This window comes from Lipophrys pholis (assembly GCF_963383615.2).
Source record: "Lipophrys pholis genome assembly, chromosome: 11".
NCBI classification, from domain to species: Eukaryota; Metazoa; Chordata; class Actinopteri; order Blenniiformes; family Blenniidae; genus Lipophrys; species Lipophrys pholis.
In genome coordinates, this window is record NC_137631.1 from 12,995,231 (window position 1) to 13,022,366 (window position 27,136).

Below are 27,136 nucleotides of genomic sequence, written 5' to 3' on the forward strand. Positions count from 1 at the left end.
TTTACTGAATGATTGATATATGTGTTCGATATTGGAGCACAAAGACTCAAATCCTGTTTCAAAAGCTTGCATCATCACAATATAAATGACAAAACTAGAGGTGGAACAATGTACAGTATGTGAAAACGAACAGAAGTAAAGTGCTGATTCAGGTTCTTAAATAAGGTTTGAAGGAAACAGGCTCTGAGATTTACTCTAACTACAAGTATGAAGATGTACAGTGTCTCTTTGAAGGACATAACCAGCGACATATGTTACGCTGCTTTATCCAACTTAAATCACATGGTGCTGGACCCGATCCCAGGTGACTACAGGTGAAGGCAGTCCACCATGGACAATTCAGATAAAGACTCTAGAGTCTTTATTTAGCCTCTAATGCACATTTTTGGACAGTGGGAGGAAACTGGAGTACTGATCACCACTATGTGTCATGTCCTTCACAATACAGCTAAACACTTTTTTTTTTTTTTGACAGAAAAGAAATCAGAATGTTGTGCATTAAAGGGACTCATGACTGACACGTTATGCTAAATATTGCCTTTTCTGTCATTATTAGAAATGTATAATACAGGAACTATTTTTTCTTCTTATATTTACATATTCTGATACAACCCAACCTATTTATTTATTATCTGATATACAGTGGCTTGCAAAAATATTCCTACCCCTTAGACTTTTCCACATTTTGTCACATTACAACCACAAATGTTGGAATTGGATGTGTTAGACCAACACAGAGTGTCACATAATTGTGATGTAGAAGGTAAATAATACATGGTTTTCAAACTTTTTTGTATTCAATGTATCTGCACACATTTATTCTGATTCCCCGGAATATAATCCAGTTCAACCAAATGCCTTCAGAAGCCGCAGTATAAAACCAGCTGTTCTGTGAAGGCCTCAGACATTCGGCATTATGAAGAACAAGAAACCACCGGAGAGGTCAAGGGTACAGTGGGGAGAAGTTTAAAGCAGGGTTAAGTTATAAAAAAAAAAAATATATATATATATATATCATGGAGCACCTTGAAATCCATCATCTGAAAATGAAATCTGGTACAACTATAAACATACAAGACATTGTCATCCACCTAAACTGACAGGCCAACAAAGAGAGCATTGATCAGAGGAGCAACCATGGTAACTCTGCAGGAGCTGCAGAGATCCACTGCTCAGGTGGAACAATCTGTCCACAGCACAACTATGACAGCTATCCTAGACTCCACAAATCAAGCCTCAATGGAAGAGTGGCAAGAGGAAAGTCGATGTTGAAAGAAATTCCATGTGAAGTTCGCCACAAGCTAAACATGTGGAGGAAGGTGCTTTGGTCCAGTGAGACCAAAACTGAACTTTTTGGTCTAAATGCAAAACGCCATGCATGGTGGAAAACAAGCACTGCACATCACCCTGAACACACCATCCCCACTGTGAAACATGGTGGCGGCAGCATCATGCTGTGGGGATGGTTTTCTTCAGGAGGGACAGGGAGGCTGGTCAGAGTTGAAGGGAAGATGGTTGGAGCCAAATACAGGCCAATCTTGGAGAAACATTAACTGAGGCACATATCTTTGGTCTGTGGGAGAAAACCTCCACACACAAGGCAATCAAACAAACTCAACACGGAAAAGATACAAGAATCAAACCAGAGATAAAGTCCACCACGTGGCCTTCATCTCAGATGCATGAACTCAAAATAGTTTGAATCCATGACTTTTACCACAGGTTGACTGAAATGTATAACAAAAACATTTATACGCTATGTAAAGACAAGTTGGAGAACAACATTCCTCTCGAGCGCGTACCTCAAAGCTCTTTGTGACACGAGCCTACCAAAAAAAGTTTTACTGACATAACTGATGCACAGCAGCAAGGAAAAGACTGATTTCCAGACACACAGGTAGAAACTTGTTTATTAGATAATAAAGGGCCCAGAGCAACACTGACTGTACACTAATGCTCACTTAAAATTATCTTATCTGGTGAAAGCCTTCAGCAAAAATTTCCTGCTAAACTTGGTACATGCCTTTAGTAAACTGATGCTACATATTTGCCGTAACATGTTTCTCTAAAAAAAAACCTAGGTCACCTCTGATGTAATCTGATTCTTTGTTTGGTGTTTTCTGTTTTGTAGGGTTGAACATGTCATAACAAGGTGATCCTCTCAGTGAATTTAAATGATGGCGTCGCCTACTGCTACTGCTCACTCAGGCTTCACTTTACCCATCCTATCACAGAGCTCTCCTTTGCACACGCGCACACACACACACACACACACACACACACACACACACACACACACACACACACACACACACACACACACACACACACACACACACACACACACACACACACACACACACACACACACACACACACACACACACACACACACACACACACACACACACACACACACACACACACACACACACACACACACACACACACTCTCTCTCTCTCTCTCTCTTGAGCTGAGAGTGAAAAGGAGGATTGTGTGGCCCAGGAAATGTGTGTGTAGTTGGGGCTGATTATTGGCTAAAAGCTCCTATGTGTCCCTGTGTGTGCATTCTCGCCATACTTTCCACCTAAAATCTTGAGTCCTGGTTTTTTTCTCGGGATGCGTTGGTAAACCGTACAATGGATCCTTTAAAAGCTGCCAAAGTTTCTGGGGAAAGTTTGCTTCAAGCTAAGTTTCCTTCTTGAGTCAAGTAAATAATTATGAAATTATATGAAAAATCAAACTTGATAAAAACAGAATAATACCAGTTAAGAGCCTTTAAAATGTTCACTTTCCAATGGATAAAGGCCTACAAATACCATCCCAACCCTGATGATGATATGTGTGCAAACTGTGACACTCATCATCTCTTCTCTAAATATGCTGCATGAGGACTACATATGTGACTGTGTGTAAGAAGCTGTATAACATTTATTGCATGAGGCAAATTATTAATTATGATGCTGAAGTGTCATCAGCTTTCTAGTGGTCAGGTTGGGAAAAAAAATCCAAATATCCAATAGAAATGCGTCGGCAACCAATATATTACATATATGGTACATACAAATGTTGATGCTGTCTTATATATAAAAATGACAATGAATAATCGCACTGAAACCCAAACTATCTTTGTTTACTCTTGGTATTAAAAGTAATGATTATTTGTGGAGAGATGACAGGCAGAGTTTGGATATAATTTATAGGTCTCTCGAACATCCTTGTCGGGATGGGCCCTGGGCTCAACAAAACGTCTCTACAGATAGTTTGTGGCTGATTTCCTGCACTTTGCAAGTTGGCCAGCAATCACAGGAGACTAGTTGTTACAGTAGTGAAGTTAGTTTGAAAATGATAGTCAAGTTCTAATTCTCAATAAGACAGTAATGTTTTGCAGAGGTTGTTGTTTATTTGTCTCACCAGACTGATTAGAAAGAAGAAACTTTGTGATCTTTTTATGGGTGGGTAAGTGGGTATCCTAACTGAAAACATTAATAATAAATAAATAAATGAAAGAAAGAAAGAAAGAAAGAAAGAAAGAAAGAAAGAAAGAAAGAAAGAAAGAAAGAAAGAAAGAAAGAAAGAAAGAAAGAAAGAAAACAAATAATCACACGGTATGCTGGCGTTATTATCACAAAGAAGGTCCAGGGCGCTGGGTGCAGGGTTGGAGCGACTTGTTGGGACAGGAGAGGGTTAAGTATGGGAAACCACGTCTGCCCCCGCGCGGAGGGGGTGTGTACGTGAACACACACACGATCACACACACACGTACGCGCACAACAGCGACTGACACGGACACACACACTGTTTCTCAGCCTCTTCCAGTCACGGTGTCGAGCCGGAGTGAAGCGAAGTGTTGAGCAGCACGTCTGAAGACCAACTCACAGTAAGTTTACACCACGTTTCAGTCGGTAGCGATCACAGTTTAAAACTTCCAATGAATAAGAAAACACGCCTTTGCGAGTGAGTCACCGTCTGCTCTGCCTTTGGGAAAGTTTGGCGTTATAGCGACTTTTTTTCGGGGGCGAATTCTCATCAAACTCCCGATGAACTAACGCGTGAAAGCTGCGCGTAAAAACTCATTACTGTACTCTTTACTACACGTAGACTCATTACTACACTCTTTAATGAGCATTTATAGGTTTCAACGCTCACATACTTCTTTTTAAAGCAAGTTTTCTTTAACTTTTATATCTGAGTTTAGGTGCCAGTCCAAAGATAAACAGACTTGTTACCAACTTGCTTTATGTATTTTCTGTTTACGACTTTTTAAGCCTTTAAGATGTGCTGTATCCACAGTCTGGGTTGAGTTCTGTTCACGTGATCATCTGATGAACTTATAATGTACTAAAAAAAATACGATACTCTTCTCTCAACTGTAATGCTTTTATAAATTACCTTTTTTGGGGCTAAACATTAAAACATATAGCGGACGCAACATATTTGTCCCCATTTGGCTTTTTGCTCCCCCCTCCCCTCCCGGGGTAACTGACTCATTTCTATAAAAACCCGAATCCTCAAGTGTAAACACATCGGTCTGTCGTGGATTGAAGGATAACTTGTAAAGAATACTTTAATTTCTCTGTTTGTCAGGTCACTGCACTGAGAAGAGTGTCACAGTATCAGAAATATTATGATACCACAGATAATAATAAAGAATAAATTAAACAAATTATATTTTCACAACAACAATATTGATTTAGTCTGTTGTCACTCAGTTAAACCTCAAAAGCCACACACACACACACACACACACACACACACACACACACACACACACACACACACACACACACACACACACACACACACACACACACACACACACACACACATAGTATTACACTCATATTACACTTACAATTTTTTCCTTTATAAAATAGATGGTGGTTGGTATTTTAGTCCTCATTGCGAGGAAAGCCACTGCTTATAGGTCTGAATGTGCTTGTTTGATTGTCTGTCTCTGCAATAGACTTGCAACCTGACCTGCATCATTTAGATATAGAAGCTGGAGCGACAAATGGAAAACTACCAGAAGCATTTAAATTGGATGGACTACTTTGAGTGGCCACTTAATGAACCAGCTCGCGTGTGTAACATCCCAAATAATATGATGATAAGATGTCGATGATGCAGCCACTTTGCTGAGTTTTGTGCCGCTTCATTTGCCGGCAAATTTAGCGTTATAATAGCAGCTATCTCTGTAAGAGCACTTGTCCACATTACTTTCACGTTGTGTATTGGCACCTCATATTACTGTGCTGGAGAATGAAGTGGAATGAAAGAGTTTCATCTCCAACAAAGTTTAGATATCAGCATTGTTTTATGTCACTATGACAACATCAGTCGTCAGGTTCAATGAGGCAAACTGAGAGGAAGTAATGACTCAACCACACAGTCTTGATAACATCCAGTTACTGCAGTCTTCTTGTAGATAAACTTTTCAGCGACACGAGGTGATTGAGACCGTAAAGTGTATGTTACCTATTCTGCTGTCTGCTGTCCTCCACTGTGCTCTGAATGAGTTCGGTTTGGTAAAATAATTCAGATTCAGTTAATTTGGAAATATATGTGATTAAGAATATTATTAAATGTGCTTTAGATTATGTTGTATTTGTAAAATAACACCCTTTATTTCAACTAACAATGTTTTTGTTATTACAAAAAAAATACCCATATACATATATCAATTAAAACATAGTAATACAGTTGAAGAAAAAAACACAACAAATGATACAGTTCAATAGAGCACAATCACCTTTGTCCATGACAAAAAGAAACATTTAAAATGATAAGCTTCATTTTTAAAAACCTTATTGAATCAACACTACATTAAAAGATCTTACTGTTATTGAGCATAGCATCAGTAGCTGGGTGGTTATTTACAGCCGTTTGCATCTGGAACTTGAAGTATTATTTTGCACATGGATCAAATGATGGAAATGAGGCCAAATCATAATTTCCACTGAATGCTGGGTAGTTGCTGGCAGCCAACCGCGGCGAGGGATTTAACCAATTTCACTCATAGAGCTGAATAGATGCTTAATGGGAAATCGCCATCATCCCACAAAATGCTTTGCTGTTTATCAGTTGGAAAGGCTGCAGGACTCTTGGTGCATTGTCTAGGCTACAGATAGCACATGACATAGATCAATAAACATCTTTGTAAATGTGAACAATCAAGACATTGTCCCTATTTGCACCTGCAATATTACTCAAAGCCACATTTTGTTAAAAAAAAAAAAACACCAAAAGCTGCTTGTGGAAATGGATGTATGGTGAAGCTGTTTCCTGTCACCAAACTGCCCCAGTAGTCAACAAGCTGCATCCTGTCCGTGCAGGAGGATAAACAACATTGTTGCAGATGTTAAAGCAGGATTCTGGAGTGGCATTAAGCGCTTTAATGGTACCAGGTCAGTGGAGGCAGGTTCATTCCAACGCAATGGCCTCGCAGATGTGTAAGTGGGTCATATATGAATGTGTTGAGGGGAGATGGTTAGACGGAAGCTGGCATGTAGCTTGACTTTTTGTGTCCAACAGCGCTGTAGTTGATCCATGCTGGGTCCATTACAGACTCAGTTGCTGCCATCTGCCACCAGCACTGTCTTCGTAATCATCTCAGTACGCTGTGCGACTGAGCAGACTGTTCCTACTAGAAACAAAGACTGATTTAAGCTGAACAGTTTTTGGTTTTTTTGTCATTGCACCACAAGGACCATATTCTGGTCCTCACACCTTGTGCCAAAGCACAAAGAGAGAAATGAGGACTAGAAAGAGAAAAAAAAAATGTCTGTGTGAGGTCATGGAGTTTGGAAAGTCCAGGCGACTCACTTGGAGCGATTCGTTTCTGTTTTGCACGTTTTGTTTAACCAGTGTCGGCCTCGTCTCTTCTCTTGCAGCTGTTTCATTTCAGATAAACACCGTCTACTGTATTTGTCTTCCTTTTAGCAGTAGTATATATCCTAGTTGTTATACAAGGTTATAATGACACTGTTGGCATTGCTTCTTGGCTCCTTTTGATTTTCCATCTGACTTTCCAGTCTTCATTTTTCTTTGGAATAGATTTTGTTATTTGAATCCGGGGAGACCAACATGTTTTGGTCTGCATTTATAAATACAGGTGTATGCAATCTGCTCGCTATTGCAAGAACACATCATCAGGAGGGCAAAACTAACCTGACTCACGGCAGTCTAATTCTTCTAAGTCATGTTCCCTATCAGCGAGTGAACAATTACACTGGCATAGTAAATTGCTAGTTCGCATTTAAGTATTGTCCATGAACTGTTTTCATCTGATTGGAGCTCAGTCAGCAAACAAAGGTTGTCATAACTAAGCCCTATTTTAATCTGCTCAGCTTTTCAACAACTAGACATAAAGACCACCAATCTCCTTTAAGGATTATCTACTTTGGAGGAGTATCTGCTGCCTGATTTGGGTTTCACATTGTATTCTGTTTTGTTAACAGTGAATGTTACTTGTATTTAGGTTATAAATATATTTCAAAGATGGTTCATAATAATAGCATTAATGTCATCAGTCTGTTCATGGAGCCACTCTCCAGACAGTGTGCTCCACATAAAGCTTAAACTGAGCCAAACATATTGAGCCACAAGCAGGGAAATGGATTATGCATGTTTGCTCTCTGTGTTGAGTTATTTGTGCTCCTGTGTTGGTCCCCAGCCCCTAAAATCCCAGAACTTGGTCAACCCGAGGCATTGATGCTTTATTAGTCTTACCTCCCGGTCGATCTGTGTCATTTTTTTATCACTTGTGTCATAAAGAAGATATTGCCAATACTGGAGAGAAGCACAACACTGGTTTTTTTTTGCCTTTGTTTTTTTTTTTTTTTTTTTAATTCACAGTGGAGCTAGACAAGAAATGGGAGGGGAGAAAGTGGGGAATGATATGCAGTAAAAGTCTGACCTGACCAGAAGCTGAACTGGGGATTTCACAACAAAATACATGTTAACCGATGCGTTATGCTCCCCTAACATTTCAGCCACTGAATTTGTCCCAGCATGACGGCGTTTTTTTCCAGGGTTGTTATTCTTTTTAAATACCCTGTTCCACGTTTAAATCGGGCTGTAAGTCATTTCCTGTTCTTGGATTTTAAAGACGGGGCAGCAAGCGCGTCATTGCCTCACTTTACCCACAAACACACTACAAACCAAGTAAAGAGGAAGACGAAAGTCAACCAGGCTGCTGAAACTGAATGACGCCACTAAGCTTAAGTTGCATTATTTGAATTTTGTTTAGGAGCGTACCTCAAAAGTAATTTGCAATATATAGTGAGGAACACTATTTCAGCCCTGTTGAAAGGGATGTTTTTTTTTCTCCCCAAATCTCATGTTACCAAATACTCACTAGATAATAATGACCTAAAAATAGTGTAAAGTGGCATATTTCAAACGGTAAACTGCTATATATAGATTTTAACACACACTTAACATCAGGTGCTGCTTTTAGCTTCCAAAAGTGAAGTTCTCATTTTTCAAAAGCACACATCATTAAAGGTGCAGACTCAGGACGAGCCTGCTGTTTTCATGTAAAAAGAAGAGACAAAAGAGAACAGTGTGTCATCTGATACATGAGGAGTTGTCTTCCCAGGGTATTTTCAGACTCCTCAAATAACCACAATGGCTGGGTATATTTTCAGTGCTCCCAGTGAAAGAGAAGGTCTGGTGGTAGTGATTCATTTTTTTTTTTTTTTTTACTTTTGAGGCTGACTCATTCTGCCAAGAGTTTCCCCCAATGTGTCCTGCATGAGCTGTGGGTCTGGCCAGCCTACAGGTGTCAGAGGAAAATGTTATTCACAGAGAATTGAGTGAATGCAGTCATATGAAGGAGTCATATGAAGGAGTCAGTATCATGTCTGATTGCGGGTTTACCTGGTTGTAAAACTGTTACAGACATCACTCTGACATGTTCAAAATGGCTTGACTGCAGGATTTTTCCACATTATTGTGCTGTGTTTCTTTGTTTGTAGGACCTGAGATTATATCTTTATTGTGTTCCTATTGTGCCATTATGTTTACAAGCTTACAGGCAAAAACAGACAATGTAACTATAAAACCAACGATAGTTTCTCATAAAAGTGGAGATTACTGAAGGTTGGGATATTTATTATGATGAGAGAATTGTTGAAAATTAATTAGGCAGATGTTGTTGCTTTTAAGATTAAAGCTGTGATTAATCAGGAATCCATCTGTGCAGACTTGAATGTTACCCTGTTCTTTGGGTCTTTCACTAGTTTGAGAAGGCTTAGTATGTTTTGTTGCTGTTGTGTCTTTTGAGTCTCTGTTTTTTTTTTTTTTATCTCATGCCCCCGCCACACTGCAACATTACCCTCTGATGTTTATTAAGCTAATAAATTCTCCTCCACCTTTCAGAAAGACAACAATGGGGAAAGGATGCATCACAGTCACCAAGTACTTTCTGTTCCTCTTCAACCTCCTCTTCTTCGTAAGTAAATCATATTTCTTCATCACTGTTTTACCACCATCCTGCAATACCTGCACTCTTTCACAACTTCCAACTTCCAACTTGTTAGCAGCTCTCCTTGCCCAATGCACTGCTTCAGACACTCAAGACGCGGTGAAAGCCACTTGTTGCCTTTTCAGCTTTAATCTTTATTCATATATCACCAAAGATTAGTGAAGGTACACACAGAGATGTTGCCATGACTCTGCCTGGAGCAAGAGACTTTACAGGGCAGTCACCTAAACAACAGCAGATGGTCTGTGTTTGCTTCCTCTTTTCTTCCACTGGTCATAACATAAAGTCCATGGGTGGATAAACCCCCCCCAGACTCCTAAACCTGACTCTGCAAGGATGTCCAGACCTTTTCAATGAGTCTGCGGCTGTAAACCTGAAGCAGACCTTTTGATGTGAACACTCGACTGGTGTCTAATCGAAAGCGTGTGTGAGTCCATGTTTGTCCATGTGGATAGATTAGATTCGGGGAGGCTCGGGGAAGCCAGGAAGTGGTGGGCTAATGATGGCTGCTGGGAGCTCCACAGTCTCCCTAAATGAACAGCTCTTAACCAAGGCTCTAATTATTGTTGTGGGGCAGGGGAGGGGCAACACTACAAGAAGAAAGCTGACGACTCCACAGAACCGCTCATCTAAGGGTTCTGCTCCCATTTCAGTACCTCACAACTTCTAAACAAGGGCTGCTTGATTGCACAACCATTCTGAACTGCATAACCTCATTTATGAGGGTAGATAAGGTAAAATGGATCATTTTTGGAGCTCCCGTATCCCAGTGTTGCATAGTATTCCATTCTAGAGGCTAATAATCTTTTCACTCTTGATTTGAACAGTGCTTTCATCAAAACTGTTCACTGTGTTTTTAGCATGCGATGAAAGCAACACCATAAGTTATTCTCTTGATCTTCTTCTCGCATCCTCTATCAATCTAAGTTTTGCTGTGGGAGAAAGAGACAAGCAAACAGACAGAAAAACTGAGCGGAATTCTGATTGATCCCAAATGTGACTGGCATTTAGAGAAAAAAGAAAAATCTGTTTTAAGACATACTAGCACATATTCTGTGTTTCAGACTGATTACTTTCTTCTCTCTCCACAGATCTTTGGAGCATTGATCATGGGCTTTGGACTGTGGGTCCTTTTTGATGACCAAAGCTTCATTGCTGTTCTCCGTAAGTGCTGCAACAGTCATGCACACCCACTGGTTTTACTTACACATCCGTCAGTGGTCAGAAACTCTTAAGAAAACTGCAGGCATTTGTGACCTGACTGCTATGAACACACTTGGACACTCAAGCAGAGACTGGAAGACGCATCACATTCCTACAACAGTTTTCTGGATCATTCTCATGGAAGTCATTCCCAACCAAGGGATGCTCACACTTATTCAGAAATATGAGTCAAAGGTAACAGAAAGACTTCCTCAGCTGCATAAAATCTGCCCTTGAGCCATACAGACACATGCTGGCAGGCACATCTGCAGAGAGACTGTTAGTCAGGGAAGGTGACATGTCCCAGATTAACAAGACAAGTCAAGTTGTTTCATCTTTTGTTGGAAAATGGCAGTTAGATTTCCCACACAACTTCCGTAGTGTTGGACTTTGAACTTGCTCCACAGATGGCACAGATAGAACACCCCCCCCCCCCCCCCCCCCCATCCCCCTTTCACATATGTTGTCACAGATCGACGTAGTCGGAAACACACCGAGCCTTGAAAACCACACTATGTTAGAGGCTTAGTTATCAGCTTTGTGAAAACAACAATGTATTGAAAGCTGGGTTATCTACTCCGACACTGGGAAGAGCTTAATGAAACCCAGGTCCAATCTTTCCCTAAAAATATCTGGATGGAAATTCTTAGTCATCATAAATCTCTTTATAAATGCTTTCATTGTATTCATCCCTCATAGAGAACGTCCAAGAGCTGTAGTTTTGTTTTCTCTCAGTTTAGAGAAAGAAAATACTTCAATTTATTATCTGGCAACTTAGCAGGCTACATGTTGGAAGCCATATATAGTTGCTCTCTCAAATGATACTACATTTCAATGGGCTCATGCATATAATAAAGCACAGCCTCGAGTGTTAATGAGTTCAGCTCTGATTGGACCTCTCTGCATATTTTGGTTTTTAGTTCCAAATATGACAGTTTGTCAAATATATTGGCTGGGCGGTGAAGTAGTGGTTATCTCTCTCATCTCACTGCAATTTTCAGTACATTCAAGGTTATTTGATTGATGACCTGTGACAAAGTCAGAGTTTTGATGGAGACTATGACTGACCCTGTGTCCTGTCCCAGTCACATTGAGTGGTATCTTCCTGTTTCAGTCCTGAAGGTCTCTAACAGGGGAAGCATCATTCCAAGATTGTTATTCCGCTGAATTTGCTTATCTGTAGTCAGGCTTTAGGGGGGAAAAAAAGCCAGTCCACTATCCATCATCCCTGCCTGCCCCAGGCCTATTGTTGTGATAATCCAGCTGTTTCTCCAGGAATAGAATGATTCATCGATGAACTTAAGATATTCCTTCCATGCGGGGGCTTGATGACCTGCTGTCTTATATGCATTTGTTTTGGCCCTACCTAGGACGGGTCAACCTGAGCTCCTCCCTAGATTTGTAACCTCACTGGAAATCTCTTGCCACTTTGTAGAGGAACAAAAGCTCTGTTTATTGACTCTGTGTGTTCCCCTCAGAAGATCTACCATTGCCCGGCTATAAACAGGATTTCTGTGTTTTCAGTTTCCATTCTTTATGAGTTATATTAGTAGAAGCCTCTGCAGCTGCCCCAATGACTTCAGGCAGGGAGAATTTGAGAAAGTTTTGCTCTCAGGCTCCTTTATTGTTCAGTTAAAAGAGCATCTTCCTTCAATGTGTCCCTCTCTTTATCAAAACAGTGACGGTAATAGTTTACTGCAGTCAATTGATGGCCAGAGTTTATCTTGCTGTTGCTTGCAAAAACATAGCTTCCCCCATGTTTAAACAAGAGACAGCCTTGGAAATGAGGTATGTGGGCCACAGAGTGCGCCAGAGCACAGTTTGGAAATGTGCCGCTTATTAATTCAGAAACCTTTACAAAGTCTCACTGAGAGGAGCGCTTGTAAATGGATTTACTTTGGACTGTTTAAAGTCAAATCCAGTGTTCAGCACGAAGTTGATCTACTCATGTTTGCATTTCAAATCTGGACATAATGTCAACTATGACTTCTCACCATCTGAATGCAAGCTGAACCTGTGGCTCCGGATGTGTTTACAGAACCTGGACCTGCAATACTAAACAGTGCTCCCTCCTCCGTCAGCAGCTTTCTCCAAGGGGACCATAATTCTTTCCTCTTTAGATGGAAAGTTCCATGGAACCCACGAAAGGACCTATTTTAGAATAGCTAGCAAGGACCTACATGGAAACTTGCCATAGTACACGAGGGAGCAGCACAGCACCAAGGCAAACACATGCTGACTGCAGGAGAATTGCATGTTTTAGAATTACTGCAGAAAAACACAGAACCTTGCTGCACAGCAGGAAACATGTCAGGTGTGTTGTCTGGTGCCCTGCAACTTTCATGCGCCTGCAGAGAGGAAGCACTTTTGTGTTGTTGAAGAACTTCCTGAAACTACTTTCTATTAAGCAATCGCATATTGTAATACAATATCTGTAGCTGCTCAGCGATTGAAGCGAAAGCAGTCAGTTTATCAATTATGCTCTGCTGTACTGTACCAGCGGTATTAGAATGACATTGATAAATTTTTCTGAGAGGCAGAATTGTTACATTGCTGCTCCGTTCTACACTCAGACAGCACATGAATGTCCTCCAGAGTTACCTCCAGTGTCAGACCAGGAAACATTTGCATGGTGGCTTTCTCCGCTCTGTGTCCATGCTCGATATCGATCTACTGTAGTCCTAACTTTTGTCCTTTGCATGCTTTGGTTTGGCAGCACTCAGCATGTTCACTGCTGATCAGTCCCAACTGTGACCAGTTTGAGACCTCTACTTAAAGTACTTCATGCAGGCCCCCAAATCCTCCAAGTAATTAGTGTGTTCAAGAAACCTTGGACATCTGTTGCATTTGCAGAAACGTGTGTACGTCTGTGCGTGTGTGCATGTCAGAGAAACTGAAATAACATGCTTCAGCAGAGTGCTGGATATAGAACCTACAGTATGCTTGTCTGCCTCCCTTTAAATGTTACCCTGTAGCCACATAAATACTCGGCATATGTTGACTCAAGTACTTTTAGCTTTCAATTATTCTCAAACTGCCACAAGTGCTGTGCTCTGCTGTGGTAACTCATGTAGAGTCAGCGATGTGCATCCATTTAGTGACGACTTGGTGCTCGCTTTGGGCAAAGTTAAGGCGAGTACACGCACAAAGTTGTTGAAGTGCACAACATCTTTGCATGAACTGTTATGTACATTACTGTTAAGGGTGCATTAAGGCTACAACTAGGTAAGACATTTGAAATGAGCACATATAAGTTGCAGGGCCTCAGAAACCTCGTTGCATCAATTTCAAACATGTTATAAAGTTTTGGAAAACTTTCCCTTTCACTCAAAATAGCATTGTGGCCCTTGCGAATGTCTCAAACCCTTCCCAATTCAGGTTCCAGAAAGTGTGAGAAGTGAGCCTGGTTCCAGTTGCAGTCTTCATCCAGCAGCTTCTGCACTTCTTGTTTGAACTGCTTGATGTCTGATGACAGAACATTTGCTGGTCTGGAGAGAGACGTTGCAATCATATGGTCATGAATTTTATGTAAATGTGGCCTTACGTTTGTGACATTCACGAAAAACGCCAGGTGAATCTTGAACCCAAAATCTGCTGGTAGCTTGCAATGTTCGTGTCTAAAACGTGCTTTCACACCAGCAATATAATATTTAGGTTGTTATAGTTGGGTTTTTGGTGTAAGAGCAGTACGGCTGAGCTGCTGCGGAACCAGCAGAACTAAACTCTGGTCTGCATTGAAGCAGCTGCTCTGAGAGCGGCCTGCAGAGCCGGTCTCAGAGCAGCTGCAGTAGAACTCTGGAGTGGCCTGAATCCAGTGTGAAAGCATTTGAAAAAAAAAAAAAAAAAGAATGTTCAGTATGCCTTATCTAATTTACCTCAACATCTAAGGTGATATCAGAACTAAAAAAAAAAAAGCTTTGTATAAAAACTTTTGTGAGCAATCTGCAAAAAGCAACAATGTGTTCATGCATAGCGGAGCAGCAAGGGTGGAGCTGCTGCGTCTTTTAGACCTTTTATCAAATAGATGGGAAAGAGTTATCTGACTGGTCTGGTTGGCCCAGGAATCCATAAAAGTTGGAACCATTTCACAAAGCTCAGATTCTGGCTTCATGTGCAGACCAGACTCTGTCTCTGGAGCTCCTCCAGCCCAGATAACAACCCGTCACAAAATGGCTCCAGTTTATCTCATCTCCAACCTCCAGTTTTCATTTTCAGTTCCCGCCTCTATCTCACCCTGAATCGCTCTCACATTATGTAAAAGAAAAAGAGGAGAACCAATTAATCTTGCCACACATATTCTTTCTTCGCCTAATGTTTGCTGGAGGGCTTCTGTTTCAAAATAATCATCCATGTGGGGAAAAGGGGGGCATTTCAGTGCTCTGTGAAACATTTCAGGCTGATTGTACCCATCTGTGTATAGAAAATAGTTTTTCAACTGAATACTGCCTAACTGTTTCATTTGTTGGCAAGAGCACATTGTGGTTAAAGAACAACAGATATTACATTGTCAGTGGAGTTGTGCTTTGCAGAAATAAGAGCGCACAAACAAAAGCTTAACTGTAGGTTAGGAAATTGAACTAACAGATAATGTAAAACTGTTGCAGCAGATGTATAGTTTGCGTGTAGTTTTCAGTGTTTCTGTGTGTGCTGAACTCTTTGTGTTTCTCTTCGTGTTCATGTTTTCTCCAGAGGAATCATCAGACACTGTGAAGGTGGCTTCATACATACTCATCGGAGTGGGATCCCTGTCGATGGCCATGGGCTTCTTCGGCTGCATAGGAGCAATCTATGAAATCCGCTGCCTGCTGGGTCTGGTGAGCGATTCATTCTACCCTTCAACATGAAAATACATTTTATTAATGGAGCTCTTTCCATAAAACTCAAAGTTTCGCTTCAGTTTAAGCACTGAACATACACATAAATAACACAGTATGTAATAGAAATGTTTTAACAAAATTGCTATTCTGATGGCAATACACATACATATGTTGAATTAGGGAGATACTGACAATAAAGTGAAGGACACAGAGAATTTATTTAGCATCTGTTAATGGATAGGATGTATCAGGCTGCAGGTTTTTCTCCACACATTTGATGCGTTAGAAGAAGGAAAAAGTTGATTTGTTTAGGGCCTAATTGTGATGAATGGATGCCTAAGTCAGAGGATCTTCAAAACCTCAGCTCTTCCAGGGTGACCCTGGTCTGCAGTTGTCAGTATTTATCAAAAGGTTATCCATGGAAGGAAACGTTAGGCAAGTGCTTGTAATTTAATTAGTGTAAAACAACAACAGAACCCTCATGTCTCTCTTCCAGGTATATAGTAGGTCTCTATAAAATACATGTCAAGATTTCTACTCTAATTTGTATATTGTTGTGCCGACATGTTCTGCATTCAATGTGAATACATTCATAGCAAAGCCTTTTTTTAGGGGCCTGAAACATTCACCTTAATGCACCTGCTGGCGCTCTAAAGCACGGCTAAGAACACGTGACGGATTCCTGCTGACAGTAAAGCCCTTCAGCGCCTCTGCTAATGTGTTAGAGCGGGGGCTCACAGCATGTGTGGATTTACTGAGGGGAGGGGGTGACAGAGATAAAGCCAGTGAAATGTAGGGGGTACAACAAGAGTGGGGAGGGGGGCATGACCTCTGCAATGTTAAACCTGCTCGGGGTTAACTGAAGAACTGCCCTGACCTACTTCCCCACAGTGACAGTGACCAGCTGGCATCAGGAGCCCCCATATCTCTTTCACACACACGCACGCATGCACACACACACACACACACACACACACACACACACACACACACACACACACACACACACACACACACACACAAAGGAACAATAAAAAATAAGTAAGCGCTGTCTGTTTAAGTGTTTTTTTATATGTATATATATTTTTTTGGACCTACACTAAAAGAATCGACAGAGTTGCTGACTGCATGGTGTCAGTAGGTTTGTGGGTTTTTAAAACATTTTGATCAAAAATAGCTCTTATAATATGAGAATGAACTGATTTTCTGAATCAGGGTTGATCGGCCAAGCAGCTGTTACTTTCTACTAAACCGATCCAAGCTGAGAGGGGGCAACAGATTGGGCAGTTAAGTCTGGTTTGGGCTGTTACTATAAGTGTACCATCAATTCTTTAAAGAGCATATTTAGTTTTATGTCCCCATCTGGTCATTTCATTGCTGGTTGAAGGTGTAGAAGAATGACAGAGGACTGTTTTTCCAACATTTACAAAGTCAGTGACAGAGCTGAAGCAGCATGTGAGTTAAACGAAGTTACATGGTGCTAATTCTGCCGTATTATATGGCACTGTTGGGGATCTGGAAAACCCGAGGCTTCTTCAATCGAACACCTAAATCTTAAAGTGCATATGTTGTATGTGAAATACCTTATTAGCAGCTAAATCAGAATATAATTTATTGTTATTGTTAGAGCCTGTTTTTAAGAAAAAATCTATTTGTTGACCTTATAGTCAACAAATCTCTCTTCTTCTAGAGAGCAACAGGGAGAACAAGTGTCCAGGGTGGGTGGGAACCTTTATAATACAGCTGGCCTTTGTTTTTTGGCTCATCAGTGTTAATGTCTCTGAGGGGGGTCATGTTCTGTTCTTCATGTGCTTATATTGGATTTAGCATTACTGCTCTCAGTGAAAGTCACAGTCATTACAGCTCCACGCCTGGCTGTTGTGAAAACACTAATTGCAAATTCCCCCCCCTGGTGTTATAGTTCTTTGTGTTGCAGGTGTTTGAAAAGCATTTATTGTAAATGTTTGACGGTGACATTTCCCTTTTTACCCCCTGCAGTACTTCACCTGCCTGCTGCTCATCCTCATCGCTCAGGTCACTGCTGGTGTTCTCATTTACTTCCAGAGAGATCGGGTAAGACACCGGCTGTGATCGACAATATCTGCTTTTCTCTTATTTCTTGTTTTCACTTATTTGTAATTTGACCTTTTTCTTTAACTATTCTGTTTTGCTTTCTGGTCTTATTTGGCCTTCCTCCACCCTTTGACCACTTCTTCTTATTCATTCTCACTGACGCGCCCTTCCTCCCACATGTGTAGCTGGGGCTCACAGTGTACTGGTTGTCTCTCCGACACAGCTGTGATTGGCAGCTTGTAGGTCTTCCCCACCTGTCTAGAAGCCCCTTTGCGTCCTGGCATGAAAGACAGTTTTGTTGTTCACTGGAAAGTGACAGGATGTCAGTTTGTGACTGACGTGACTTCAGATGCTGAAAGAAAGTGAGGCGAACAGGTGGACTGAAGGAGACATGTGACAGCTATACAGGAAGCAGCTCACAGCCGCTTTTATTAAATGTTTCCATTGTTGTCTCACTTCCCCCGCAGGCTGTTTTTTTTTTTGTGTGTGTGTTTGTGGGAGGGAGGGCACATGAATTCCTTCTGAATGAGTGTTGCTGAAGCTGCTGTCATGTGCTGACAAATTAAATAGGTTTGTCCACCAGACGAAGACAGTAATCATCCCCCCCAAAACAGCTGGCCGCTGCTTCTAGTTGTTTGATAGCACTGCGTTTTTAAAGTTAATAACACAATTTCCAGGCTCCTGAAAAGTTACTAAAGTAAATATAATTGTCTTAAATATGTGATTGAAAAACACAAATGACCCTTTGTTAGCTAATACTCAAGTTCAGGACAAGTTAATAAGTGATAAGTGAGTAAATATTGCCAAAGTACAGATAGAGGCTTTCTAACTTACATTATTTTTGCAAATCAGTTTAAAATCTTACAACCTCTCAAGAGACTCTTAAGTTTCGACTAATGAAGGCTAATGATAAGCCCCCTACCAAAACCAAAATGAGGTCAGCAGAGAGCACACAGGGAAAAACATCAAGAAGTTACAGTAAAAAAAAAAAGAAGAGAGCCAGCCTTAAATAACACGAGCTTGTGTTTGTTTTGAGGGCGTGTCCAATCTGTGCACATCTCAAACTGGTTTCATACTCTGAACATGGACATTCCCTCCCAGGACATGAAAAGCTTTTCCCTGGATAAACTTCCCCCCTGCAGGAGCCGGTTCGAGCTGTTCGCCCTCCAGCATGTCTATAAGTGTGTCTTTATGTGTACATATATGTTAGTGGCGGCACATGTGCGTCTGTATCCTCAGACACACTCCCTGTGTTTTAAACTCACCACAGCGCAGGGTGGTGCTCTTTCCCAGAAAAGGGTGAGGCTCGCTCTGACCTCCTAAAGAGCGCCGTCGCTGCAGAGCTGCCGTTGCTATGTGGTCTTACACACATAAACACAGTCATTCTCTTGCCAAGTTGTAGATGTGGGATGTTTTCATGCAGCGTGGAACTTCACAGAGCCGCGCACATGCGGTGATGTCCTGAGTTGTGAAGTTCAGTTGCAGGAAGTACATTAGGGAAATAAACAATGGCGTGTGTAATTCTGTTAATTTTTGCGTGAGTGGCTTGAGTTGCTCGCACTTGCTTCACACTAAGAATTTTCCTTGATTACACCTGCTGTTCACTGAGCCCTTCTATGTGAAGTTTGCATGTTCCTCCCGTGACAAAAACCTCCAGCTTTTTACTACAATCCAACAACATGTTGGGTTATTTAGTGATTCTAATTTGGACGTTGGTGATACTTTGTGTGTGGGTGATTGTGTGTGTGTCTCTTTGTTTGCCCTGTGACGGCTTGTCCAGGATGGACACCAGGGGTGCCAAACATATGGCTCACAGGCCCAAGAAGAATTTTCAGTTCATGGCAGCATCACTTGTCTTTGAAAGATCGATGATGCTTTTATAGAGTTTTGGGCCAGGATACACTGAAAAAGAAAATAATAATAATAATAATAATAATAATCTAATTTATTAACTTAAGTTAATTAAGTTTGAAGAACTTAATTCATTTCGATTTTACCAATTGAAACAATTCAGTTAAGTTGGTCCAACTATTCTATTTTTTCAGTGTACCTCATGACAATTGGCATGATGTTGAAATATTTAGAGGTTGAAATTTCAAATTCTGTTGAATGTATGAACTTAAATGAGATAAACTGGTGTACCGTTGTTGAGTGTCTCTCCTTCATGAACAAAAATGTATATGTGCAACAGTACAGTTCCATTGTTTTGACATATTTCTTTTTTAATTCTGTGCTGATCGAAAAGTGTTTTTATCTGTTTTCCAGTTGAAACATGAGATGTCCAACATCATAAAGGGGATGATCGTTAACTACACCGGCCAGAACAGGACCACAGAGCACACCTGGGACTACATTCAGAGGACGGTCAGTAAATATATCATTCTGTTTACTTATCCATGGTTTTAAAAAAGAAAACAGTCCACTCTATATCGTGAAGGTTTTTTGGTAGGAGGAGAACGATCTGTTTTCTAACCCATAAGACTACATTTCTAATTGACACTGGTGACTACTGCAAACAATCCGTGAGCTGCCACTGTCTCAGAAATACATTAGAAGTATGTGGATCAACTTAAAGTGAAGGCATATAAACAGATATTTCTAGTAATAAGTAATTCAGTCAGTCATTGTTTTTGTCTATCATGCAGACAGCAAACTCAATCTGAACACATACCGAACACAAACCAAGTTCTTTCCCAGACAGTAGCAGGAGACAATTAATCCTGAGACGGTGTCCAGTCTGTCATCACCTCTTTATGCTGCTCCTTGTTCTTTCATGATACACTCAAAATTGAGGAACTGTGAGCAATCTGACAAGAAGAGCTTGTTTTTTAAAATACAACAAATACATGTTAGACCTGCATAACACACTTCATACAAAGATTCGTGGAGAGTTAATGTTCATTTGCATTAGTTGGAACAAAAACACTCAGATGAGTTCTCACAGGATGTTGAGTGCTGTTATTTTTAGAAAAGGAGGCCTGAGTGTAGACGTCATGCTTTTTCACAAGTTACTTTCTAAGATTCACTTCAGTTAAATTAAAAGTGGACTTCCTGTTACTTAAACTCATTTGAAGATTTTTTTTTGTCACGACCTAAACCCCTTAAATGAGTCTAACTCCTTGTATTCTGAGTACTGATGATCATTTCTTGTGTTATTCACTTACTTTGAAAGATCCACAGAACATGGAGAGGAAACTAATTACCTTGAAAATGTCCGACCTCGACATCTGTGCATTTTCCTGATTAACAGATATTACTTCAAGAGAAACATTTTGCTTCTGGGTATTTCACATTTCTTAACTTAATCATCCACAGAAAAGCTTCCCTTCTCCTCCATAGTATTGCAGGGGAAACACAATACAGAAGCTGCATGATCAGACATGAATGAAAGAGAAGTGAAAGATTGAACGCACTGGACTTCTGATGAACTGACTCATTAAACTAATCAGCCCATTTCACCCCTATCTGCTTCTATCAATTCTTGCCAAGCCTCCCTTCTCCCCCTGATCCTCCAGGAAAACAGCAGCCAGGAAGAGATTGCTCTCATACACTACAATGAAAATATTCATTCTCTGAGCCAATGGGTTTGCTTGCTTTTGCCTTCATCTTTTCATCCCATCAATTACTGTCTTTTCTTTTATGTGGTCTTCGTCTTCATCCGATGCTCTTCTCTTTGCCTCCTGATGTTTTGACCCACATCCTTTCCTTCTCTTTGCCTCGTGTCACCAGATGAAATGCTGTGGATGGACTGGCCCAGGCAACTGGTCCGAGAACCTTTTGATCAAGAACAATTCCCAGACCATCTACTCGTGCTCCTGTCGCAACGACTCCCTGCCTGGCACAGAGAAAAGGGAATATGGCCTTTGTGAGCACCTGTCTTCAGAAGCACCTGTCTATGAAACGGTATGTGCCACGGGGGTCAATCTGCAGTGCGCTTTCTAGATGGGTTTGATGCTGTAAATTTACGTCCTTGTCTTATCAAATTCCCAACTATCAAAATCAGAATGGCAATCATCACTGTGCCATTATTTACAGTATTAATGGAGATATTTTGTTATAACGGGATTTGACATAACATACTTCTCATACCTCCTTTATGAGAAATACCTGGAGCTACATGAAAACAGATAGTTTTGCGTCCATATAGTCATTATGGTAACCGAAAGGATTTTTGTCCAAAAACAGAAAAGATTCAAGAGCATGTCATTGATTTGTATTATTTTATGTCTGTCAGGTCAGTGGTAGTATACTCAATACTGCAGAGGCATGTCAACCTAACTGGCCCCACAATGTCCAGAGCATTAAGCATTTACACGGATGAGCATATCTCATCCACCCCGGGGTCTTGCCATGAAGGAGGAAATATATGTGGCCACCCCAGAGGCCTCCAGCCTGGCTTCCTGTGAGGGCGCTATGGCAGTTGGGGTCAGGACAGACTCAAAGTGCTCCCTCGCCCTCCTCACAATATCTTCATCACAGGTCAGAGGACCTCATCTTACTGAGCACAGCTTGAGCAAGACTCCCTCAGCCAGCAAGTTCCTTCCTACAGTAACCATGGAAACACATCCAAATGTTGAAAGTTAAAGTCATTGGGGTAAAGGGGACAGAAGCACTCACTCATTCAACATTTTTTTAAATTCTGAATGTTGTCGTAGTCGCGGGCTCTGTGCTTTACGAACTCCATGACGATTTTACGTCACTCGTCAGTAATCACATTTTTTTTATTGATCATTTGAGAATTGTCAAAATTTAATTATGAGTGTTTTTTTTAGATATTTGCCCTGGGATGCTTTGTAGATATATTACAATTATGTGACATGACGTTGTGTACAAATACCTCACCGTTATAATTAAGAAAAGCTCTCTTCCCTTGCATTCCCCCACTGTGAAACACAATTTGCATTGTTTTCCATAGTAAATGCCAGCCACTCGCATTGTTTGTTACGTAAGAGGTAACATTTTATCTTGACGTTCAGACCGTGTTGAGTTATCGTTCCCATGCACCTGCATTGTTCTGACAGACACCTTTTAATCAGTGCAGAGCTGGATTCAACTTGCATTGTGTAACTCTGGCTGCCTGCTCAGTGTGGCACTGTGCTTGAACTCAATCAGCTCGGTTATTAGTGACGGCTGAGGCAAGTTGTGCTGCGTGATTTGTTTGAACGCCAGGAAAGCTCTGTTGTTCTGCTGTTTGGTCTGCGTGTTTCAGAAACTTTACACTCTCGCCCAACATTTTCCTCAGCTCAGATAAGCCATGTTATTCTTTCCCCACTCTCACTGGGTCCAAAGCCAACAGTGGTGTTTTGAAAAGGCTCTGTCCGTGTCCGGCTGGGATCACGTAGTCATTCATCTCTCTGCATGTCAGCCTGCAACCGCCCCTCCTCCCTTTCCATGTGTGTCTTAACCTCATTCTTCCCTTGTCCCTCCTCTCTTGTTCTCTCCTGTAGGGCTGTATAACCAGTGTGGAGAAATGGCTGTTGGACAACTGTGGTGTTATTCTGGGAATCTGTGTCGGTGTTGCAGTCATAGAGGTACAGTATTTTGTGTGATCTGTCTCGATCTGTTCTGAGTTTTGACAAGTTCACCAATGCACTTGCTGATAATTGCACACGTCATGACTACTCTGCATGTCTTGGGAGCACAAGCTGTGAAACACGCCAACAAGATGTTGTTAAGAAAGTCAGGTCAGATCATCACATTGGCTGAAAGTCTGCAAACAGTTCAGCACAGAAATATTTTGAGTAGGCTGTAATCTTCCTCTGAGTATATCGTCACCCTCCATGACAAAGGTGGCAAAAGCTCTCATGTTCTCCTCTAAAGCAGGACAGACACCCGTATTAAAATGATGAATAAAAACTGAAATATTTACTGATCCTGGTAAAAGTTCTCAAATTATTAAAGTAGTGTGGTCCTTTAAAAGACATTTTCTCTGTTATTTTCAGCAAGTGTGTCCAAGCTGAGAAAATGTTGAAAATGTCTCCCAAGTACCGCCACTGTAACCAACCTGACCAGACAAGAACTGCAGCTGGGGACAGTTCACATAGAAGACCTATTTACTCCTAATATGAGGATTTGTCACTGGCCATTTTCACCTGACACAGCCTCATTGCACAAGAAGTAATATAAGTGCTGCACCGCTTAATCTCCTATAAATACAGTGAGCCATATTTTAGATGTTTCTCATCAAAGTAAAGGTATTTCTTATTTTAAGTATCATATAAATATACATCTATCCATCTTCTATACCATTTTAACCAGCTCAGGGTCAATCCTAGATAACTTAAGCAAATGCAGAATACAGGAACAGGACACGTCACAGTCCACTCCTGAGCAAACAGAGACAGAAAGAGAGACAGACAGAAAAACAGAAACAGACAGACAGGCAGACAGACAGAGTCACACACGCTTACCAGTTAATCTCTCATGCATGTTTTTGGACCATGGGAGGAAACACATGCTGGAGGGACAACATGCAAAGTCCACAGATAGACCCGTTCTAAATTTGAACCCCTATCTCCCTTTTGTCATTATGCGGCAAATGCCTCACCGCTACACCATCATGCTTGATAATATACGTTTCAAAAGAGATAATATTTTGTTCAAATATGACTTTGGATCCTGTACCACTAGAGAGAACTCGGGTACCACCGGTGGTACACATGTCACGCTTTGTGAATCGTTTCTCTGACTGATTCATAAAGAGCTCATTCTCTAAACGCTAGAAGCTCTTTTGCTTTAAATCATCATTAAAAAGTTGTTCTTTTCCATTGCAAACATATTATTGATTGAACTTAATCAGGAACCTGAAATAAATTTGAAGGGCAAATATATACACTACTCAAAAAGAAAAAAAGAAGGATATTCAGCTTTTGGGTGAAATTTCTACAACGGTGAGGTACAGTTGATCACTGAGTAGTGTGTATGAAATATGTAATGGTAACTAGTAGTCAGAAGAAGGAACATATAAAAGAAATATGTACATACTGTATACACAGAATCCCCACCCCCACTACAAAGTAGTTTTACTGCTCTGGTGAATGTCTCTGTTACTCCCTGGTGTTTGAATTCTGATTGACTAGGCTTCATGTCCTCAAGATACAATTGTGAATGTAAATATGATAGACAAGTGTTGGATCTGTCATATATTAAAACCTGGTAAGAACGCTATGGAAAAATGGGAACAATTTCACACCATGAAAGTTTGATTTCAAGAAAACAGTGAAGCAACCAAGAGTCAGGTGAACCAGTATTTATATTAATTGTTAATAGGTTGCTCTTCTAGGACAAATAGTTGTGCAGCAGTTAGCACTGTCACCTCACAGTGACAAAAACCCTGTCCAGGTTTGTGAATGGGAGTGTTCCACATGCAACCCTGTGTTACAGCCCCTCTTTATTAATGCATAAAGCACATGTGTTTAGGGTCGACTTGTTTCGAAACATGTGGTGCAGTGATTCAGTGATTTCTTTGTGCTGTGAAAATCTTTAGCTGCAAAACCTGCTTGGTGCAGCGGTCAGTTATTCACAGTGATGACTTCATTTCTCTGCAGCTCCTCGGGATGATCCTCTCAATGTGTCTGTGCAAGAACGTCGTTCAGGAGGATTATACCAAAGTACCCAAGTACTAAGAAGAAGAAACCAGCTCCACATCACACACAGATGGACGGACTCTCTCTCTCTCTCTCTCTCTCTCGCTCTCTCTCTCTCTCTCTCTCTCTCTCTGTCTCTCTCTCTCTTTCGCTCTCTCCCTCTCCCTCTCCATCTCTCGCTCTCCTCAAATTCTTCAGCACACGTACGCACACACACACACACACACACACACACACACACACACACACACACACACACACACACACACACACACACACACACACACACACACACACACACACAAAGAGAGCTGTCTTCACTATTTAAGCTTCTGTGTGTTCACAGCTGTGCCCCCCCCCCCCCACACACACACACACACAGCAGCAACACCTTTCAGCTTTCAGTCAAGCTTGACACACTTGTTGAACACAAGTTGACAACTCATCTCTTTTTGTCTTATTTATGTGTTTCAAGAATAATTCTTTGGGGATTGAAGTTAAAAAACTTTTGTGGTTTGATATTTTGCAAATGTTCATTTGTATGTTGTTTTTTTTTTGTTCGTGGCTGACCTCAAATCCAGCGCTTAATGTAATGGTAGAGAGAGAGAGCACTTTAGTGATAAATTGGGAGACCTCCAGTCATTGAGATGAGAGGGAAACGGGACGGTGTGTGTGCGTGCGTGTGTGTGTGGTTGGTAAACCCTCTGAAGGATTAATGCCACTCTGGGATCCTGCAGCTGGTATTTTTTGGTGCAGAGGATGGGGGAAAGGCCCAGGGCAGGGCTGCTGTGGTGGAGGTTTTGGCTTCTTGTCATGAGCTCCTTGTACCCGCGAGGCCTGATATTAGTCTCCACCGACACCCGCTGTTACTGCCTTCTCCTCCTCCGCCCGCCTGCTATCCATCATCTGCTAGCGTCTCTAAATCTCCGTCTTCCTCCTGGGTGTGTATGACTGGTAACCAGTAGTTCTTCAAAATGATCCGATTTGCATGAAGTAATGAAGTGTGTGTGTGGGATACGTTGAGTTAATATTTTATGTCTTTTTTTTATATTCTTATGTCTTTTTTTTAAACAACTGTATATATGACTTGGTAAGGGATTATAGCACTTGAGTGCTTGGTCAGTGTTTTATGTAGGAAAGCATTCACTCACATGCTCTTGTTTTAGGAGTCCTATTGTTCTTTATTTCCTCTCTATTGTTTATGGTGTGCAGCGTATGGCTGCCACAGCGGCTCGTCAGCACAGTCTTGGTTTGAGTAAGAGAAATTGAAACCCTTGGAGGGACTCCATCATCACATAAAGCCATGTTTTTATGACTTGTACATGGTATGACTTCCTGCTCTGAACATCCTTATTTAAGCTCCTCACATTGGCCTGTATTGTTATTACTTTCTTAACTGTAATACAAAAACTGCAGCTGTGTGACCACATTGTAATTTTCCCTGTCTGCACAAATGTTTCCTGAGAAGTCATTATTCCTTGTTTATCTTATTGGTAACAAGAGCAGAGACGAGCTCTGAGAGATATGTTGCTTATTATTTCAAGCTGCTGGACAGAAATCTTTCCAGTTTTCTCGTCCCATTTATCAGCCATCTAATCTTTTCAGTCCTTCCACTTCATTTCAAGCACACTATTGTAGCTGTAATTAAGGTTAATTTAGGGAGTAGATTGCACTTTTGTGTGGCTTGTAGTTCTCCATGCCATTTCACACAAGTCTTCAGATTATCTTCATCATCTGTGGTCTAACACAAGGAAAGAAACTGACCATATAAATAGCTGCAGTCAGCTTCTTTTTTTTTTTTGACTCAAACATTGATATTAACTTGATGAAAATGAAGGCTTTTTTTATTGTTAAAGTATTTTGTACACTTGTCGGAAAAACAAAATTTGTTACAGAGAAAAGCAATGTTTAGATAATGTTTATTTTTCTTTATTACTGAGAATTAATAAACACGAACACACCAGTA

At 41.0% G+C, this 27,136-nt stretch overlaps 1 protein-coding gene across 1 annotated transcript; it reads left to right on the forward strand.

The window, feature by feature from the left end:
- Positions 1 to 3,718: 3,718 nt before the first annotated feature.
- cd82b (CD82 molecule b) lies at positions 3,719 to 27,136 on the forward strand. Its single transcript, XM_080475118.1, has 9 exons — positions 3,719 to 3,881; positions 9,386 to 9,458; positions 10,583 to 10,655; positions 15,384 to 15,508; positions 17,510 to 17,584; positions 19,850 to 19,948; positions 21,314 to 21,487; positions 23,032 to 23,115; positions 25,132 to 27,136. Exons 2-9 carry the CDS (start codon positions 9,396 to 9,398, stop codon positions 25,207 to 25,209), a joined length of 771 nt encoding a protein of 256 aa, XP_080331244.1. The 5' UTR covers positions 3,719 to 3,881; positions 9,386 to 9,395; the 3' UTR covers positions 25,210 to 27,136.

Excerpts from the sequence above, each read along its gene's own strand:
- cd82b (XM_080475118.1), top strand. The coding sequence starts at position 9,396 with ATGGGGAAAGGATGCATCACAGTCACCAAGTACTTTCTGTTCCTCTTC. Across the intron at positions 10,656-15,383 it reads AAGCTTCATTGCTGTTCTCC|AGGAATCATCAGACACTGTG; the intron begins GTAAGTGCTGCA and ends TGTTTTCTCCAG. Across the intron at positions 23,116-25,131 it reads TCGGTGTTGCAGTCATAGAG|CTCCTCGGGATGATCCTCTC; the intron begins GTACAGTATTTT and ends ATTTCTCTGCAG.